Genomic DNA, 21472 nt, shown 5'->3' with positions numbered 1-21472 from the left:
CCATTGTATTCCGAAAGCGCTGCGTTGGAGAGTCTTGACCCGTGCAGCGAAGGCGAAGGAGCGCATCGAGCAACGTTAGACACCAGCACCATCTGGCAGTTATCTTCAAAAACGAAGTAAGCGTGCCCACCCGTGAGAAAGATGCGTGCCTGTCTCGGAGGCGATAAGGTGTAGAATGCAAAGCGACAGGCAGGTGCGACCAACGTGTTGTCTTAGCAAAGCGTTGGAAACACTTCTCTAGTAAAATGTCGCACAAAAAAGCATCGAGGTGTTGTTATTGGTGCCTCAGGCATGCGCCATAATTACTTTTTAATTGAAAATTGCACCAGTATGAACGCTGAAACTTGAGAAATATTGGTTGGCGCTGGGGGTGAGGTTGGCGTTTCAGGTATCGTTTGGTGCCGTTAAAGGAATCGCTATCACGGACAAACAGACAAATGTACACACATTCCATTGGAATATAGAACACTGCTCCAGCGACGCTGGGACCGCTTGCGGGCCACAGCACGCGCGGAGCAGTGGGGAATGGATCATTAATGTAGTAGCAGAAATGTTCTTTGTCGGCACTTAGTAAGGAAAAGTTCAGCTATAACCTCTTTGGTCGATGCAAACTCAAGCAGTTTAGTGGAAACGCAGGATAGAAAATTGAAGGTGGCAAGGCAGTTCTACAAAAACCTTCACGCCGAACCGCCTCCGACTCCATACTCGTTTCCCTTCGGTAAGATCATCAAGAGTTTTGAGACTTGTGACATCCCTCTCGTTGAAGAGGAAGTATTCGCAGCCTTTACATCCGTGAACCGTAATTGTAGCCCAGGTTCCGATTGTTTGACAGTCGAGTTTTACGTCAAGATTTGGAAGTTTTTTTTGGAAGTTTTTTTGGAGGGGGAGAGGCTTTTACGACTTTGGCAAAAAGCTTCTCCGTGAGATGGCGCTGTCACCAACTCAGTAGTAGGGTGCCTTGATGCCCGCGCGCTCCGCTGAGGGTGAGGACAGCCGTGTCGTCTGCTACGACGGCCGCCATTACAGCTCCCGCCGTAGTGGGGCAGCATGCGAAGCGCACTACCGCTTGCGGTGCTCGCGTATGGTAGGAAAGAAGTACTCGTTGGCGAGATTTTTTTTTTGGTGCAACTTGGACGCCTCTTAGTGCTGTTGTTGCCTAATTGTTAAATGGAACAACGCACGTCATACAAACTGGTGGCCTGTGCTTGTACAATGCGCCAGGGGCTGACATAGACTGAATGAAATGAGCCACGAACTCCCACACCAAAAAGATTCGCGTTAAACCATTGTCGTCGTTAAGACGGAGGGGCGCATGAACTTTTATTACTACGCTTGCTGAAAGGAATGCAATATTTGGGTCTTTGTGAATCAGCCGAATAGCAAAGGCAGGAATCGCTGTACTTTATATACTCGCGTGTGTGTGTATATATAACACACACACACACACACACACAACACACACAACACGCACACACACACACACACACACACACACATTATCTGACATTCGGTACCACCTTCCCCTGCCTCACCATTTCATGCACTGTGCAGGCAGCATACCCGAGAGTAACATGCTTTACCAGTCTACCTTTATGAAACGACACCCACGATTTCAGTGAACAGGTCATTTATTTGTGCACCTTAATACTGCGCTGTACCACTAGTGAAAATCAAAGTCAGATACAAGACAAACCAAATGCAGTACGAAATGAAATGTTTAATAATAAAAAATGCAAGAGTCAAAAGCGTGCCCACGTGAGCCGAAACCTTTTAAGCATACAGCTTATCTTGGCGTGTCCATTTCTCATGAGAGGTTGACGCCGGCACATGTTTTGCTTGCATGTCCATTGCAACTCCCGACTGGAACCTGCCGAAGGTGAATGCGCAGCCTTATTCTTGCGTACCTCTCTGTGAGCAGTCGGTATATACTGTCCTCGTGCTCCGCGCATACACACAAGCTGCGACGGTGCACCTTGTTTAGGTATGCGGTGAGTGAACGAAGCGGCGACTTCATCGTGACTACTTTGTCCGTGCACCAAGAGTTTATGGCCGCAAAATGCTCCTCATAGTCTATCAAGGCTTTCATAACTCCCTTGCTGGGGTAGATGAGGTTGCCTCCATCTGAAACGTACTCTTTCAGCGCTGTCAGCGAAGCATGCTCGTCGTTGGCAGTTCCAAGGAGAGCATCTTTGCATTTTGCGCACTTCACAGATGTCAAAATTCCCTTCAAAATAAATCCTCCTAGGTAAAAGAGAATACTGCATTCTGTGGACGACAATCCTTCGATGAACAAAATCTCTAAATCATCGATTTCTTGAGCTTCCTTCTCGACGCAGGCTTCCTTCCCCTGGGATATCAGGTCCACCAGGTACTCCCTGTCCTCAAGCTCGTAGCTGGTCGTCCTCGGTGTATGCGAAAATTGGCTTACGCTCACAAGTCTCAGAGCGCACTTGAGATCGTAGGCATTGGGAACCGGCTTCAAAAGCCGCACCACAGAAAAGAGGTTCTCTAAGCAGTCCTGCTGGAGCCTGCTCGTAAGAAAAAACTCATAGCCTTCGTCTCCTAAAAGAACGTCTTGGAGGCGAAGTACAACTGTAGTTGATATGAGTACGGCTGCTTGCGACGGTTTCCAATGGTATGTGGCACCCATTTTCATAGTTCTGATGGTTTCTATTGCTGTGTGTAATGTATCTAGGGCTTCGGAGTACTTAGCCCTACTTCTTCGACTCAGGGCCAGTGTTGGATGCCGCGAAGACATCAGTGCATACCATTTTGAAATCAGCTCCATGAACCAAGCTGTTGTTTCTGCTTCCTGTTTAAGAACTCCTTCCTTTATAAGGAATCTGATAGCTGAGGGAACTTCCCGAAAAAGTTGTACAGCGACACCAACCTTCATTTTGGTGAAGTGGCCTGCGCTGGTGTGCATGTCGGATAAGTTTGGGGCTACCTTCAGTTCTCTTTTAGAATCTTCTTCGAGCACAGCCTGAACATATTCCAAGTTGACTTGTGAAGAAGGCAGGCCATGTTTGGCAACTGTGGCCTCACTCAACGTGAAAACTTCTGAGCTCAAGAGCTGGCCTCTGAGGTTTTTCAAGACGTGAGCCGGATCAGCAATGAAAAAAAGTTCCTTCCCGTCCATGCACGGATGAGGTATGGAGCACACCGTGGAAGAATCTCTGTGACTGAAAAAGGCAAATTCCCTCCACATTGCGCGGTTTGCCGAGCCCATGTCACATGTGATTGCGCGAACTCTCAGAGATATTTTACTGCACAGCTGTACTAGCTCCAACACAAAGTTTTTCAGCAAGCCGCCATCGATGTTTCTTCCGGTAAATTCATATGCAATCACCTGCTTCCATCGCTGGTTAAGTCCGCCCAAAATAAATACCAGAGCATGAACCGCAGGCTCTTCAGGCTTCGGAGGAAGAATTATTCCTCCGAGAAGTGCGTCTTCAGCCCGATCTAGCTCAAACCCCGGCACTATCTCCATTTCATGCAAAAAAAGGACGCAGTCCTTTTCTACATCCTCCATGGTCTCGGCTTTGCATTTCATAACGTCTATCACTTCGTGAAGAACGCCTGGGAGAAACTTCAAATTTTGAATCCTCCGTGCGAGCGTTCTTTTGGATGGGAGAGGATATCCCATTTTTCTCAAAGTTTCATATCCGGTTGTTCCACAAGCAAACTTAATTTGAAGGCCTTGCTTGACAGTGTGCGGAGACCAAGAGTTCCCCAAGCTGCTGATCCTTGAGAGAGCGCGTACTTGATCGTCGTTGAGAAATTTCATATTTTGCGAAATATTTGTTGCCTCAGTCTCGAGTTTTTGCACTTTTTTCTTGAGACCACTAATGGTGTTCTTGGCTCTGTCATGATGTTGCTGAAGTTCAGAGTACTTTCTTGTAAGGTCAGCAAGCTTCTTCTTCAGTTCTGCTGATTCTGCAGTAGAATTTGATGTTTCACCAGCCACTGCATTAACTTCTCTTGAACCTGCATCACTAGTGTTCGCTGACAGTTCAACAACGGCGTCGTCAACTTCCATGGTGTCGTGTCCATAACACGATGTTCCTTGCCGTGTAGATTCAGGAACGGCGTGGTTTTGTGGGGTCTCTAGGGTAGTTTTAACTGCAGCTGGAGATTGACGCAGACCAGGAGGAGATTTGTTTGTCTCGTTGCTGGAGGGTGCAGGCACAGTTCTTTCTTTTGGTGGCTTTCGTTCCTTAGGCAGTGCTGCAAGCAGAAATGTATGTATTCATGAACATATTCAAGCAATGCCAGTTCATGTCTAGCTTGTTAATTTTACAAATGTAACACATGCAGCAGATACCGGCTTAGTTATTGACGTGAGGAAGACAGTTGTCTTTCCCCCGCCCTTTCCACAAGGAATAGGGGAAAGTCTTAAAATACCATAATTAAATTGTGCTGAAAATTTCTCCCCACAATAAATGGCTCTAATTCAAATTGGAGCTTCATATGCCAGAGCTACACGTGTGCGCCGTTGTGGAGGGCTCAACTGACATTCGCTCCCTATGCAGTTTATTGATTATTTGATTGTAGGGCTTAACACGCCAACGCAACGCAGGTAATGAGGCGCACTGTAGTGGAGGCTCGTGCATCGTGGATCTCATATACATAATGGTTTCCGTTTTCCCCCTTTGTAAATAACATAGCCACTGCACCTGACATCCTAGCAGTACACGACCGTGTGCTAAGTAGCGGAAAACCGTTCTGCAGTGGGTCATGCCTGTAAACACTGAAATGCAGACGTATATACAGTCATGACCAAAAAATGCAAACAAGAAATATAAACCACAACACTCAAGTATCGCAATTTTTTTTACATGCAAGTCAAAGTGATGCAACATAATCACAAAAATAAAGTTGGGAATTGTAGCTTTCCAAATGCACTAATAGCGTGCCATTAATTGACCGTCTAATATTGGCAGTATTTTTCAATTTTGCGTGGTCTGGTTCACATTTTTGTGTTCGCATTTCCTAGCTTTGTCCGTGACTGCATTTCCAGAAATTATGCACTAATGTGGACGCAGCATATGAGGACCTATTTGGTGTTAGCTTCGTAGAAATCCCAGGTACATAGAGTACTTGCAACTGGTGCTGCTTTATGTAATGCAAGAAAAAAGTTCAATCTTACGTTTGAATGTGAACAAAGTTGCGACGGCATTTGGTTTCAACTTCTTCCAGCCATCCGCACGATGTTGCTCATAGTTGTTCTCTTCAAAGTGAGCCTGCAAATAAAACCAGAATTGGAGATTAACACACTCGCAGAAGAAAAACGAATGTCTGTCACTGTCAATAAACAAGATTTAATGTATGCATGCAGTATGATTCGCAGCAGGAACTAGCAGCAACTTTGAAGCACAAAAAGAAGGAAACTAATTGAGCTCACGCGCGCTTTCACGTAAGCCACTTCAGTGAGAGCGATCATAGACCCAGCCTGCTGTTATAATAACCCTTTCAATTTTCGCACTGAAAATCTGTAAGGATTCCTGAATTCCTGTGAATAAAATATTAGTCTATTGTACCGACAAAGTACCGGGTCTGATTTTATAGCGAGCGTTACAGATTTCGTTCTATCAAAAGCTTTGTACCCAAGCCTCCAAGTTCCCAATGCAATCGAATTTATTTGTCAGGTAAAAATGACAAGACTCCATAACAGCGCTTGTTTTGTTTGTCACTGAAGTGTTCCTGATTACCAAGTATACATACGACGATACACACAAGGCGGGCAGAAGTCCTGCCTCGTAATATTACGAGTTTTTCGCAGGAACAGCATGTTTATGTTCAAACGGCTTGATTTCACAAGAGGCGTTCAAATTTCGACCGATCAGTGTGAACGCGTGCACGAATAAACATGGGCAGGCCTCGTAAGCGTTGTGAAATCCCCCTACCACGCACCCGAGCCTATGTTAATTCCCTGCGAGGCCATATGCGCGCATTTCACGTCCAATTTCCTCTTATGTGAATTACGTGAACTCTACGTGCCGTACTCTTGAAGCTAGGCAGCAGTCAGGCGCCGTCAGATTTCCGTACTCGCTCGCCGGCACGCGGCCTGCACTCACTCCCCGTTTTGTGCCCTTGTATATAATTTTCTCCCTCCTCCACTTTCTAAATTCTCATCTGTTTAACTACACCTCCTGCGTCCCCATCTCTTGCCTACTTTTCGTTCAGCTCAACTCCGCCAGCACCCGGTCGACGCGTACGCTGTCGGGGCGAGTTGGCGAGCGAGTACGGCAATTTCACGAAGTCTGTCTTCGGGCTGCGAGGCGGACGGTCACGACAGCGGCAGCCGGTCTCGCGAGCACAATAGCTGCGAAGCGCAGTGCACGAAATTAACAGCCTCGGGTAGGGGGTGGGAAGGATTTCACAACGCTGCTGCCAAGGCAACACTTTCCCGTGCAAGGGCACTGAAACTAGTCGCAATTCCTATGAATGTAGTAGCACACACGAGGCCCTTGAACCAGCATGAAATGTTATCAACACGGGGGCTTTCGAAGCACCCGTACTTGACGCATTTTCTTAAAGCGTGGTCTTTTAACACGAGCACGCCGCACAGTACCCTGCACGACGTTTGGCTGTCCTGCATTTACATTGAGCACCTAAATAAAAAACAACGGCGCCCTAAATAATGCTGACCAGTCAGAATACGTCGCACTAAAAAAATGTTTACTTACGCTGCATACGTGCGACGTATTAGTCGGTTGCCACTTGTCTCGTTTGATTTTAACGGTCCAAAGAAGCCTTCTTTTTGGGTCTCTTGGAAACCGGTACAACTTCCATCCGTTTCTCGAGTGATTCGAGCACTGCGGCACGCAGCAGCCGGGCATGGTGATGCGGAGATGGGTGCATAAAACTGGAAGGAAATGAACACTGCCCAACAACACCTCACACGCCAAGCACGAACTACCGGCCGGAGGCGCCAAAATGGCAGTCGCGCTGGCGCCGAAGCCGAGGCGGCGGCATCTGCCCTTGCAAAAGCTGACACCACTCTAAGTGGGGGCGCGCGCATCGAGGCACTCTACTTAGTAGGATGAGCATGATCTATAAAGGAAAAGGGAACAAAGCTGATAAACAACTACCGTCCTATAACAGTGACATCAGTGGTCTACAAACTGGCAATGCATAATGCCACGTTCCATTTGGCATCTGCATGCGGGTTTCGAGAAGAGCTGCGGCCTTCTCCTTGCGCACCACACTTGCGAAAGTAGTGAGAAACCTGGCGCGAAAGGCCTCCCACGTTGTGAGGCTTCGCTCCTGATTCTCGAACCAGGTCCGAGCAGCCTCTTCCAAGGCGAAATACACATGCCGTAGCTTGACTTCGTCTGTCCAGTCATTGAAGACGGCGACGTGGTCGAACCTTTCGATCCAGCTTTCCGCGTCTTTCAGTGGCGAACCGCAGTAAGTTGGCGGCTCTTTGGGTAGCCGGAGCAGGAGTGGTGCAGGTAGAACTGGCGTTGACATGGTCACCGTGGTCGACGTCAACGACTTGGTTTTCCGAGCCTTGTTCAGTAAAAGCGCGTACTCCGGTGGCAGACCTTGTTGCCTGCGGCTAACTCGCTGCTCGTTGCTGGCGTCGGTGTCTTCACGGCGTGGGCTGGGTTCACGGCTTGACGGAGGCGTCCGGTACATGGAAGAAACAGCACCTCCATCAGATGTCCACCATTGTGACCGCTCTCGTTGATACTGAAGCCGACTATTTTATCATCAGTGGGCCGTTCACCACGAACTTAAAGAAAGTTACGACAGCTTGGAAAGGCCCTGAAATCCGCACAGCCGGAGGTCATCTCGTAACGCCTGCAGGAATCTGCACAGCGAGAGTCACCATTAACGTCCGTATTTATCCTACAGACTTCGTAGTCCTACAGCGTTGCTCGAGAGATGTCATCCGTGGCATGGACTTCTTATGCCTCCATGGTGCTGTCATCAACCTAAAAACAAAGTCGATAACAATATCCACAGAAGAAGCACTACCGCCACGCACGCCGTCCGGACACCACGCCTTGAATGTGCTGGAAGAACAAGTCACCATTCCGCCTCGCTCAAGCGTCATTATTTCAGTCCGCGCTTCTAAATCACCTGACTTGGAAGGCGTCGTTGAAGGCAGTCAGCATCTCTTGGTCACCCGAAATATTTGCGTCGCAAGAGGAATAGCAGAGCTGAGGGGAGGCAAAGCAACGGTTATGCTCACGAACTTCAGCAATGAGTACAAACATGTGAACAAATGAACAACGGTCGCAGACATCGAAGAAATTGTCGAAGCCACCAGTGCTTTCGCCCTCGCCTATTGTGCGGAACCTGCTCAGAGGAACCAAGCTCTCCCATAGCTTTCGACGTCAATCCCAGACTTCCGAACGATAAGCAAGAACAGCTCAAGGCTGTGCTCCTGCAATACGAAGATTGCTTTTCGTCGTCATCGAAAATTCGGCAGACCCCAATCACGAAACATCACATCATAAATGAAGAAAAGGCCAGACCACTCCGTCAGAGTCCGTACAGGGTTTCGACGCGAGAACATGAAGCCATGAAGAGACAAGTTGATGAAATGCTGCGGGATGCCATTAGCCAGCCGTCCAAGAGTCCATGGGCATCCCCTGTAGTGTTAGTGAAAAAAAAGAATGGGACCCTACGCTTCTGCGTCGATTATCGTCGCCTGAACAAAATCACAAGAACAATCACAAGCTAATTTCGAAGAACAAGATCGAGGCAAGCTTTGTAGGTGCCGTCGAGTACCCAAATGGCAAGGCTTTCGCGGTTTCCGTTGTGGACACGCAGGGAAGGTCATCAACTGTGCCTCGATTCGGATAACGAACCCCTAGGTGGCTGAGCCACCTAGGGGTCCATTGCGCTCGCCATGCAAGATGGTCGGAGAGACAGGGCGTATAGCGACTCTAACGCAGCCGACAGGACATTTCAGAAAAGCCGGGTAAATGGGCAAATAGTTCATATTCTGAGAGGCTTCAGAAACAGTGGCAGCACAACACACAACATCTTGTGATTCTATGCTCACGACGGGGCAACGGAGGAGGTTCTTCTGAACCTTAACGAGTCTGCCCACAAGGTCGCACATCGCTTTACCAACCGCACTGCCCTCGGATTGGGCGACTATCCTACTATACACAGGGACGCTCTTAGCAAGCCCATTGAGACAACAAAATTCTTTTATTTATGTAGAAGGCTCTCGCCGCCACCTCATACCAAGATAAACAGAGTGCTATGGTCATGTTCAGACTCCTGCGAAACAACTCTTACCCTAATCCTGCGTTCCTTAAAATAATCTCTCCGGAAATTTACACAAACAGTTCTTGCGCAGTTTATGACAAGGTTGCTACCTTGCCTCACGGGCTTTTGGAGTGCTGGTCAGTGGGCCCGACGTTCAACAAGGAAAAGTGGGACACGCTCCTGCGAAATCTAGCCTTTGAAGATCAAATCTTGGTAGTCCAGCGTGCCCGTGATCAAGCCGGCAGGCTAGACCTGTCAGTTTCGTCGTGTGATTAGCCAGGTGCGCGTTTTGCCGGACCTTTTAAAGTTCACTAACTCACCCGTGAAGTAACATATAGCCCAAATAAATTATTGCCATTGCTCTTCTACAGATTTCAAACCAGAGGTGGTCTCAAAGTTTTTAAATTATACCCCAAAAAAGTCAAGAATCGAAGTACCGTCGGCCTTAGCATAGTTTTTAATCTTTACTTGCATATAGCTCCTCGCATATCGCGTTGCTCGAACAGACAGCTCATGACAGATCATTCTGTAATCCAATATACCCTCTTCCACCGTTACTTTGTAATAATTTACCCTATTGGATAGAAACACCAAGTCTAGTAACGACCTTGACGTCGGCATAGTTCTGGTATCCTCAAGCACTATTCGCTTCAGATTGTAGGTAAACATAATTTCTAGCATTTTTTTTTCAGTTTTTACTGGTTCCCCACCACTGTACGAAAAATGTTTCTAACTTAATTGTTGAATAATAAAATCTTCAGTCATTACCAACTTAGTGTTCCCATTTACATGCTCACATAAAAATTTGTTCAAGCATTTCAGGAACTCAGGGGAGCTTGACGGTGGCCGACATACAACTCCTATAAGGAAAACAGTACTGTCACAAGTTGATCTGCACCAGAGAGTTTCTGGTCCTTCACAATCAAGCAAAGAAGCATTAAGAGAACCTTTAACAACTGTTCACACCCCACCTCCATGTGAGTCTCTGTACTTTCTAATTATATTGTAACTGGGAGGTACAGCGCAATCATTCGGCACATTTTCATGCAACCATGTGTCCATTATTGGGAATATTTAAGGATCGTGTGAGAGCAATGAGTACTCAAGGTGCGTAGTATTGTTCACTACACAGCATGCATCGAATGAAAGCAATGTTAGCTAATTTCTTTGTGTCTGAAAATAGCTGCCTCGGATATCAGATTCGTTTGACCTAATTGGTACGACGCTCTTTCTTCATTTTGTTTTATGTGTCATGTTTGCCCGAGAGCTAATAGCGCTTGCCTTCGACGTCATTCCCTGCGTATAAGTCACCGTTTATCTTAAGTTTACCATGCACGAGAACTACTTTCGCACCTACCCCCCTATTTATGGCAGCACTTTACCACAACTTCTTCCGCATTTGCACCGTTTCTTTCGATTAATCGTTGCTTATTCTGATCAAAGTTCTGTTCAGTTTTTCGCAGCTTTTAAAGATGGTATCTTTTTTTTACCATCGTAAATTTTCAAGATCACTAGACTTGGGTTATCAGGGTTTACTTTGCCGATACGATGAATCCTTTCCATCGTAGTGACTTCTATGCCAAAAAGTTGAAAAAATGTCCTTGACGACGCGCCTCTTTAACACTTGCCCAGACTCGTTCGCGCTCTCAGTGAGGCCAAACACCAAGAGTATATTTCGTCTGCTTCTATTTTCATAACCAGCTTCTCATTTTTATCTCGCACGATGGTCTCCAATTTATCTATTCTATCTTTCATTTCATCAAACATCGATAGCACTCTTTGAACTTTTTTAATTTCGCATTACCTTGAGCAATTGCTTTTCTGATACTATTAATTTTGCTATCTAAAGCACTTTGTTTTTCAAGAATTGTCTGCAAACGTTTACCACTGTTTAAGCCGGGGGAGTCCTCAACGTCCCCAACCATAAGCAGCAACAGCACAGAATGACAATTCTTTAGAATATCACGACATCTACGAAGGCACGGCAGAAGTAACAAGTATCTATTATCATTACACTACGTAGAGATGTAATTGACCCGCAATAGCAGCAACAGTGTTTAAGACATTTTCCTCGTCATCTAAGTGCCATGCCCTCTGAAGACGATGTTCTCGTGTTTTTCCTTTTGCAGACTGGATGCTAGTGGTGTCACACATGCGAAATCAAATCCAGATAGTGCGCACTCCAACCTTGCAATCCTGTAGCGTTGCGCATCGATGGCAAAAGAGTGGCCTCCACTGTCATCCATAGGCATTCCGACGAAAAACCAAGGTAGCTTCTGCAATAGCAGCAACAGCATTTTAGGCATCTTGCTCGTCAGCCAAGTGCCGTGCCCTCTGAAGCTGATGTTCTCGCGCTGCCCCTTTTGTACACTGGATGCTCGTGACATCCCACCCGCGGAAGCAACTCCAGAAAGTGCGCACTCCAAGCTGGCATTCCTGCAGCGCTGCGCATCGATGGCGAAAGAGTGGCCTCCACCGTCTTCTAAAGGCATTCCGACGAAAAACCAAGGTAGCATCTGCAATAGCAGCAACAACATTTTATGCATCTTTCTCGTCAGCCAAGTGCCGTGCCCTCTGAAGCTGATGTTCTCGCACTGTTCCTTTTGTAGACTAGATGCTGGTGATGTCAAGCCCGCGAAGCAAGTCCAGAAAGTGCGCACTATAAGCTTCCATTGCTGCAGCGTTGCGTATCGATGAAGAAAAAGCAGTCTCCGTCGTCTTTCAAAGGCATTCCGTCGAAAAGCCAAAGCAGCATCTGCAGCAGCTACAACGGCGTTTTAGACATCTTGCTGGTCAGCCAAGTGTCATACTTTCTGTCTACAGGCTCAGACTGACTCAAGCTCATACTGACTCTGACTTCAAGCTCATAGCTAAGTGCCTGTCTGTTCAAATCACTCCAGCACTCATTACTGTTCTTGGTCCATACCCGGCATGATGCGTCCAAGGTAGATAATGTCAGCTTCATGATTTAGCTGTAAGGAATCGTATAGAATGGTGGAATTCGCGCAACCTTTATGGAATTCTTTGCTCTTTTGACCAAGAGAAAGCCTTCAATATCATCACTCATAAGTGCCTCTTTAGAGTTCATAAGCAGGCGCGCTTCAAGGCAAGTTCATTATTATTGTCAGGGCTATCTATTTTCGTCCTAGCTCTTCTGCTTTCATACAATATCGCATCTCCGAGCCTTTCGTTGTGTGCCGTTGAGTCAGGCATGGCGATCCACTTTCGCCTGTTCTCTAGGTGCTTGCATTCGAGCCGCTCTTTGAACGGCTTTCTAGACATCATCATTGGTAGATTTCCCGTTTTGCGAGCCCCCCCCCCCCCTCCCCTGTGGGAATGTTCACTTATGCAGATGACCTCTCTATTGTCGTCCGAGATGAGAGAAACAGTTTGCAGCATCTTGGCTGTTATGGAGCGGTACTTCTCGGTGAGCGGTGCCAGGATAAATAAATGGAAGAGCACAGTCATGTGACTGAACTGCGCTCCCTCCAGCCCACGTCCCATGCACGACCTTGCCGTAAAGGAGTACCTACGTATATTTGGTTTTTATTTTGAACCGGACTGCCTGACTACTGAAAACTGGCGGTCAGCTAGGAAAAAGCTGACTGACAGGATTCGAGAACTTGGTGCCTTGTTTTGTCCACTTATAGCTAGGGCTACGATAATTCGTTCACTGTTTAGTTTTCTTGCGTATGTAGGTTCGGTTATGCCACTTATTCCATATATCAAGATTCTCCTGGAAAAGAAACTTTTCGCTTTTGTTTGTTTCGCTTATATTTTCAGAGCACGTGGCTGAAGCTGTTCTCGCCTGGAGCATTTTTGAATTCGCTGCCTCGAGTGGGATTGCTTTCTGCCTCCTGTGCAGGGGCCGCTTCTACTTTCGCCCGTCTCCAAGAGGCTGACACCGCGAAGGATTCAGCTTCGACTAAACTCGACGAGTTAATCAATAGACTCACTCCAGAGTTACCTGCAAACTGCAGAACATTTGACCTGTCCCGCCATAGACCTAGCTGGCAGTTCATTACTTGCATTTTTCTGGACGCCAGGCACGCTACATTCATGAATCGCCTGGCCAAAGGGTGCCTGCCCATAATGTTCATGCCCTTCACGAGAGTTCCTCAACGAAGAACGTGCTCCTTCTGTGGCAGCATGGAGAACCTGGTTCCCACATCCTCTCAGTGTGCACTACCAGCCCCCCTTTATCGAAGGATAGCTAGCTTCTTTGGCCACCCTGGTGTTCCTTTCAACACCGTTCGTTTTCTGCATCCTCGGTCGGGACAAGCGGTTAAGCTGTACATGTTTTTGCTTGTTGAGTGCTCCTACCAAATGTGGGTGGCACGGTGTTGTGCCGTCTTATTGGGAAACGACCTGGCTTTCACGAAGTACTTGCAAAAGTAAGGAGGGAGGTCTGGTCTGTTCTTCACTTAGGTGCAAAGAAGTTTTATGAGATGTGGCACCGCCCAGCAGTGATTTTTGGTGAGTCAGAAGGGCAGATAACCAAAGCTTTCGAATGATGGCGGTCTCTAAGGTTCCACGACTAGGCCTAGTGGGCCAGTCATCCAGAGCTTAGTTTATGTAGTTGCTCGCTCGAGTTTTGCATGTACTATGGTGATTCTGTCGCCTTGTTGGTCTTCACCTCCTGGGTACGTGTTGGCCCCTCCTCCACGCCTGGCGAGTCTTCGCCATTGTGGAGGGTTGTTCCCTTCTTCGCGAAGGTCGAAGCCGGCTTTCAGCCGTGCTGGTTTTCTAGGGTACGTTTCCTTTGCGTGCAGTGACAACTGCCTCTGCACCAGACAGTAGTCCAGTAGTCCCCTCTGGACGGATTGTGTATGACTGCGATTTAGGGGTAAGTAGACGGGCCGTGATCGCAAAGCGCCTTGAGCCGAGTGGTAGTCCATCCATCCGGAGGGGACGTCGCAGGCTCCCAGCCACGCATTAATGTTGGGGCACGAGCACTTTGGGTGTAGTGGCTGAAGTTACCACACCGAAGGGCCGCCCTTTTACGTGTTTGGGTGCGTCGGCTTCGTGTGTGGTGCCGAATGTCGCCGCGTCTAAGGGTAGTCCCTCAGTCGAGGATTCATGAACGTCCGGTTTGCGCGTGGCGACTGAAGCCACAGTGCCAAAAGGTAACCTCGCTGTAGAGTCTCGCTGGGCCCTAGTGGTCAGGGGACTGGCTATGACCACAGCACGCCCTACGTGCTGCGATAGCCTACCTTGCCAGGGTACGTTCGCTTTGTGCGTTCCAACCGAAGTTGCTTCCGTGATGGATAGTCACTTTGATGGGTCTCCCTGGCTTGTACGCCGAGAGCACCGAGCAGTGGCCCCCTTGCCAGGGTATGGCCGTCTGCCCTAAGCAAAACGTCCCCCTCACATGACCATGAAAAAGAGTAAGTGCCGGGATCAACGTACCGATGATGATGGGATAATAGGGAGTTTTAGTGCTGGGCACCGAAGCGGCTTGCATACCCAGGACGTTGGGGCGGTGGTATCGGGCATGCGCGAAACCCCAAACAGATGCGTCGCAAGATCGCTGGGGCGATGGGGCCATGCGTCCGCGCGGCCGTAAACAACGCTGCCCTTTTTAGCGGAGATAAGCTGCCCCGTCCACACGCTGGCGCATCATGTTACCTTCACGGCGAACAAAGCCGAGGCTGGCCAGAGCCACCAATTTGGCTTCTAAGTTTCAAGTGCAAATATTATAGTGGCTAACCACTCTACAAGTAGCATGGCACAAACGCGCAAAATCTCGGACAGCATGGATCGGCCGCCTTGTAAGGTCCGCTTTCGCAAGAACTCACGGTATCCGCACTGCGGATACTCCAGCCATCGAGTCAAAATAAGCCAAAGTTCGAGCACTTATAGCGATTGCACGGTTTCAACCAGATTTACAAAGCTAGAAGGGCCTGGAACATAGAAACTAAAAAACATATGCCAGCCCCCCGACCTGCTCAATAGGTGGCACCATCTAGAGTGGCCATAGTTAAACAGACAACCACAACTTTGTTATTGCAGAAACATTGTGCATTGTACATCTGGTGCAAAAGTTTCGTAGCGACAGTATTACAAATGAGTCACCTTTTTATTCATTTTCAGCTCAAAAAACATTACGCGTAAGCTAACATATTCATGACTGTGGTTGCACAAACTGTCACAAGATGTCGGCACGGTCGTTTCAGTAGCTTTGTATTTTTTACATTTTTGCGTATACCAGATTACTCAGCACAATAAAAAAGGTGTCCTGATCACTATGTATGTTTAATTTAACATTTTAAATGATAAAAATACTTAAATAATTCTTACGCGACAAGACGCTATGGCGCTGCGAGCGCGTGTGAACTTCGTACGGCTTGCGTTTGCGTGCGTGCCACCGTGGCACCAACTAAAAGGCATTAGGGAGTTTTAGTGCTGGGTGCCCGAGCGGCTTGCGTACGCAGGACGTTGGGGCGGCGGTATTGCGCATGCGCGAAACCCCAAACAGATGCGTCGCAAGATCGCTGGGGCGATGGGGCCATGCGTACGCGCGGTCCACCTTCGCAAGAACTCACGGTATCCGCACTGCGGATACTCTAGCCGTCGAGTTAAAATAAGCCAAAGTGCGAGCACTTATAGCGAGTACATGGTTTCAGCCAGGTTTCCTAAGCTAGAATGGCCTGGAACATAGAAACTAAAAGACATACGCCAGCCCCCGACCAGCTGACTAAGGGGCGCCATCTAGCGCGGCCATAGTGAAACAGACAACCACAAATTTGTTATTGCAGAAACAATGTGCATTGTACATCTGGTGCAAAAACTGCGCAGCCGCAATATTACAAATGAGTAACCTTTTTATTCATTTTCACCTCAAAAACATTACGCGATACTTCTAGTACACTGTCATTACGCGTAAGCTAACATGTTCATGACTGCACCTTGACATGACAATAACCTTGTTCATGACAATAACCTTGTATTTTTTACTTTTCGCGTATACCAGATTACTGTACACAATAAAAAAGTGTCCTGATCACTATGTATGTTTAATTTAACATTCTAAATCATAAAAAGACCTAAATAATACTTACGCGACAAGACGCTATGGCTCGGCGGGCGCGTGTATACTTCGTGTGGCTTGCGTTTGCGTGCGTGCCACCGTGGCGTCAACTAAAAGGCATTCCGGTTGGGTATGGGTTGTGCACGCAACGCCGCGCGCTCCCAAGCCCGCAAGGCCCCAAGAGAATGCGTACCCAGCACTAAAACTCTCTATTACGGTTGGGGTATGGGTTGCGCACGCGACGCCGCGCGCTCCCAAGCCCGCAACCCCTCAACAGAATGCGTACCCAGCAATAAACTCCCTAATGAGTTACGTGAGTCTCTTGTACAAAGCGCTTCGCGCTGCGTGTTCTGCACATCTGACAAGGGCCCCAAAATTTTGGCGTCAAAGGTCCCTCTTTAAGAAAGACTATCGTCTTTAGAAATGTCACCCGCGCTCGGTGCCTATCTCGTCCCGATGCGCCGACGCGCGCTTATCTCTCACGCGTACTTTGCCCTGTGGAGTGGGGGGGGGGGGGTCAGAATTTTAAGCGCGCGTTCATGAATTGGTGGAGAAAATTGTGTGCCTTCAACTTTCTCCGGAACGATTGCTTTATTATCGATTACGTTTCGTGCGTCGTTTTTGTTTCAACAGCGCAATACGTGTCGAGCGGTAAACGTTGTTACTTTGCTCTCATCATGTGTGTCTTGCCTTCGTGTGTTATTTTGTGCGTGAGAAGTGCACTGCACGTTTAGATCGGCTTGCCGTTCTCAGCGTTACATTCCAAAGTATTGCTATTGCATTCAAAATTGCAGGGACGTTTTTATATTAGAGAACTGCTTAAGCAAAAACAATGACAGCCAGTGGGGCGATCTGTTCAAAACGTGTATTGAGATTATTCAAGACCAGCGGCGAAATCCTCAGCAGTGCCTCGACTTTGTGGAATAAGCTACGCATTAGGAGAGAGTGTTTGTGAGTGACACGACACAGCCAATAAAATTGTCGAAATACGGCATACCTACACTAGAAATACAAGCTAAAAATGACCGCGTATCTGCGTGGTTCACTACAAATTTTGTGGAAACAAGGTTGATTTAGTATGAAAACTGAAAGCAGAAAATGTTTATTTATTGTTCTGTGGAGAATAATGGTACGTGAATTGAATCGCAGAGGCGCTACGCAAGGCATGAGTGCCATCTGACAGTAATCTGTTAAAACTAAAAAATCTCTGCATGGCCTGTGATATAGCGCGCACGCGGCAAGTGCTCCCAAACTCAATGGGCATAATCTGTGGAATGCTCAGCCACGGGTAGGTGGCAGCACCATAGTTGTAAGAAGCACGCGCTTGTTCGTGGATAGCGCCACATTATCAGCGCAGAGTAATAAACACTACGGCCTTTAGAATTACCCATGAATGCTTCTTGTATGTGGCGCGTGAGATGTGTGTCATATTTTAGTTTGATTGATAATCTAAACAAGTGTAAACGCAGACACCCAATCAAGATCGGTGGGCACTAAGGGAGTGGTTTCACTTTGGCCTAGTAGCAGAGTCAGTTCGGTTGACAGACAAACAGACAAAGAGAAAGTTTCCGTAATGTATCCGAAGCAATACTATTGCCTTTAATAGTACGCTAAGGGCCACAGCTGTAGTATGCTTTTTCGTAACTGCAGAATGAATCTGAACTACAACATCCAAAGATGGTGAACGAAAATGTTTCCTGTGTATTAGCAATGAGTGGTGAGCATTGAAATTCCTAACTGACCGCCGTATTTTTCTCTACCTCTCAATATTCAATACCTTACATAGCACTCATAAGCCACGAAGAACGTGATTCAATGCTCTGACTGAGAAAGAGACCACATGAATTCACCAACCTACCCACAGCTAAGCAAAAATGCAGTAGGAGCCCATGCCAAAATTGAAGTTGTAAAGTTCTTAAATTGGAGGCATACTTACGATCTATGTAACCCACATTCATCCATTGGCCTTCTGCGTCGTTGGCGACTCCCTGAAAAGATATAAAATTTACTCTTTAGCTGTCTCCTACTCTGGCAATGTGCCATAATCTTAGTTGTAAGCTACGATAATCATGTACAAATAGTGGTTACATACGCAATAAAAAATTGACAGAGTGCACGTAACATGGAAAGCAATAATATGTGAATCATAGCACCAAGCTTGTTGTGATGATGCTTTTGAAAACTTTCTTTCGCTCCAAAGAATACGCAGGGGTTGCACTTTTAAATGGTGAATACTTATGCTTAGCCTTTAAAGAGGCCTTATTATCTTGAATTCAACACCACAAAAGCTTTTATATTACGTTCATTCAAGTGGAGTTACGCAGATTTCTTACACGCTCCAATAGGCCGAACTCACCAGATGAGCTGCACACGCGCTGGTTTCCGGCAGTGGCGCTACCAACATCTTAGTTGAAGTACACAGCAAGAAGCAAAGGCGGCTTCTTTCTGCGTGCTTCAAGAATTTTCGCAAACGACGCGAATCGTCGGCGCATGTGCAGTGAAAACTGGTGAAAACCTAGATGCGGTGAAAACCTCAGTCTAGACCTCCATTGAATAAGGCTGCCTTTCAGGTTAGCTTGCATATCCTTCTTTCAAGAGAAAAAAAAGAAAGCAGTCGACAGTGCTTGCATGCGGCCAGGTCATTTCGGCGTGTTGATGTGCTTGGGTCACTCCACTCAATTCATTGTAGTTATTAAAAGTGAGAATTATATCTATATCATCGTGCAAGGAAAAATTATCTTTACAGCGAACGTCAGCATGCGAGCGACAAAAGTTACAACACAGTATGCGGAAAAGAACTTCCCCAAGCACCGCGATCTCAATACGGGGAAGACACAAACCAATGTGACGAAAAAAAAAGCTTTTTGCACGTCTTTTTTGTCCAAGCAACACTTTTCATATACACTGACTTGTCAACGCAGAACTCTGACCACAGTGAAGCGTAACGTGGATGATCGTGAAACTAGGTCGTGAAGCAAGCTATAAAAGCTCAGTATTGGACGATGATTGGCTAATGCCACTCGAAAAGTTGACCATCCCGAAATATTGTGAACAGCAAAATAATTCAATCTACCTTATGAATGCACGAGTAACAGAAAACTATGGCGACACATTGCGGTGGATGTTGTCCACTCAGCGCGTTCGACGGCTCGGTGCCAATGATGTTGCTACGCCCACCGTTTCGAAACATCAGCAAAGTATACGTAAACTGGTAGCGTTACTTCCACAGAAGCCCATGGAATCAGTAGTCGGCGGCTCGTTGCCACCACTGCCATCCACGTGAGTAGGGAACAACTAACAGCAAAAAAACTAATAATAATAAGACGTCATAACAAGAAGTGGTAGCGACGTGCTTATTTGCCCTACAGGGCGCGAAATGAAAATTCCTGCTAATTGCTGACCTGTTACGTGCATTTTTGTTACGAACATTTATTGCACTTTGTGGCTCGCTAATCACATGAGAGTGATAAAAACAAAGAATATGGAAGCAAATCGCATGAGAGTGATAAAAACAAAGAATATGGAAGCAAATTGTTTTATTATGCAGATGAAGCACTATCCATATGCACATGAACTTCGCAGAGGCAATGGTGAGACAACTGTTCACGAGCATAATAGCATAGTAGCTCGAAAGCTCACATTGCCCAATCGTTGAAAACCACTGCAATGAAACAGCAGCTTTCAAATGGCAGCAGTAGAGTACAGTGTCTAGTCGCTTAGCCTGTCGCGTTCACAGACACGAAAGGCGAGGGCACGCCAGCCGTGCACCAGCGCAAGCACTCGGCAGTCAAACGAGTGGCTATCTTTACATTCTGCAGGCTAGTTGAGCTCTTAAATGTCACGTCAGGAAACAGCACACAAAAAATAAGCGAACTACTGATGGTGCCCAAAAACCACTGCGAATAAGTGAGAGATCCCTCGTTGACCTATTAGTGCGCAGAACGAACACGCCGAACTAAACACACTGATACCACCTTGCCTGGCTAGGTCCCCTAAACCGTTGGTTTATGTTTCCAAACTGCCTTCATGTGCCCGCTGTTTCTCGAACCAAACGACAAAATTGGGTGCTCAGCCGCATACCAAAGACTAAAGTTTTGAATAATCTACTATTTTTTGTAACTTTAATGAAGAAGTGGTGCGTCATGCAAAGCTCGGCAAGCACATCATCAGCTCTGACGTTGTGGCTGCTTTGGCTGGCTAGGCCTACGCTCCTATCTGGTCGCAAATAACAGTTCTGGCTGTCTCAGTTCTTTATTATATTTGGTGTGGTTTCTGGCGCTCCTCATAATCCTGATGTAGCGAAGCCGGACTTGACCTGCCGCCATGTCCACTGCATCTGTGACAGACCCTTCATCTATGGCTCTCCAGGCCATCGTGTGCTCCGGCGCCGTCCATCAGTGGGACCCTCTCATATTCAGTGGCACTGACGATTATGACGTCGACGAGTGGCTGACTACCTAAGAACTCGTCATGGTCTTGAACAAATGGGACAAAGCCACGAGACTCGCCACCATCGCCATTTACCTCAGTGGCATTGGCCACTTGTGGCTTCGGAACCATAAACCGACGTTCCAGCCTGAACAGCATTCAAAGGAAAGTTGAGCGAAGTCTTCGGTCGTCCTTCTGTCCGCAAACTTTGTGCGGAGCAGCGCCTTCAGTCAAGATCTCAACTGCCTGGTGAGAATTTCATCAGTTACGTAGAGGACGTCATTGACTTGTGCAAACGCGTGTTGTGCACACCCCAACAGAGGTCTGAGCTTTTGAGCCTCCTTGACAAGTTTCAGTAATCTTTTGACAGCCTTCTTTTGAATTTAGGTCGAACGTCCACTGTATGCCACCAGATCGACACCGGTAATTGCCAAGCACTACGGCAGCAACCCTACCGTGTTTCGCCGACTCAACGCCGTCCTATCGATGAACAAGCAGGTGACTGCTGAAGTGCGGCATGGTTCAACTATCAAACAGTCCTTGGGCATCGCCGGCTGTTTTAGTTGAAAAGAAGAATGGCACAAAACGCCTTTGCGTAGATAATTGTCGTCTAAACAAAATAACACTAAAGGATGTTTATAATTGCATCGGAACAATGACGCACTCTACTCTTTGTGAGGTACAGGCTTCTTTTTCTTCCTTGATCTACGCTCTGGATATTGGCAAGTGAGCATGAATGCCAAAAACTGTTTCTGTTACACCAGATTGCTTATTTGAATT

At 47.2% G+C, this 21472-nt stretch overlaps 1 protein-coding gene across 1 annotated transcript in view; it reads right to left on the bottom strand.

The window, feature by feature from the left end:
• The window catches only part of LOC119181510 (uncharacterized), a 622314-nt gene that overhangs the window by 386134 nt on the left and 214708 nt on the right, over positions 1 to 21472 (bottom strand). The window contains exon 5 of the mRNA XM_037432765.2: positions 18201 to 18252. Within this exon, the coding sequence (XP_037288662.2) occupies positions 18201 to 18252 (52 nt within the window). The remainder of the gene's footprint in view (positions 1 to 18200; positions 18253 to 21472) is intronic.

Source organism: Rhipicephalus microplus, unplaced genomic scaffold (genome assembly GCF_043290135.1).
Source record: "Rhipicephalus microplus isolate Deutch F79 unplaced genomic scaffold, USDA_Rmic scaffold_14, whole genome shotgun sequence".
Taxonomy (NCBI): Eukaryota; Metazoa; Arthropoda; class Arachnida; order Ixodida; family Ixodidae; genus Rhipicephalus; species Rhipicephalus microplus.
This window is presented reverse-complemented; position numbering and strand designations above follow the sequence as displayed.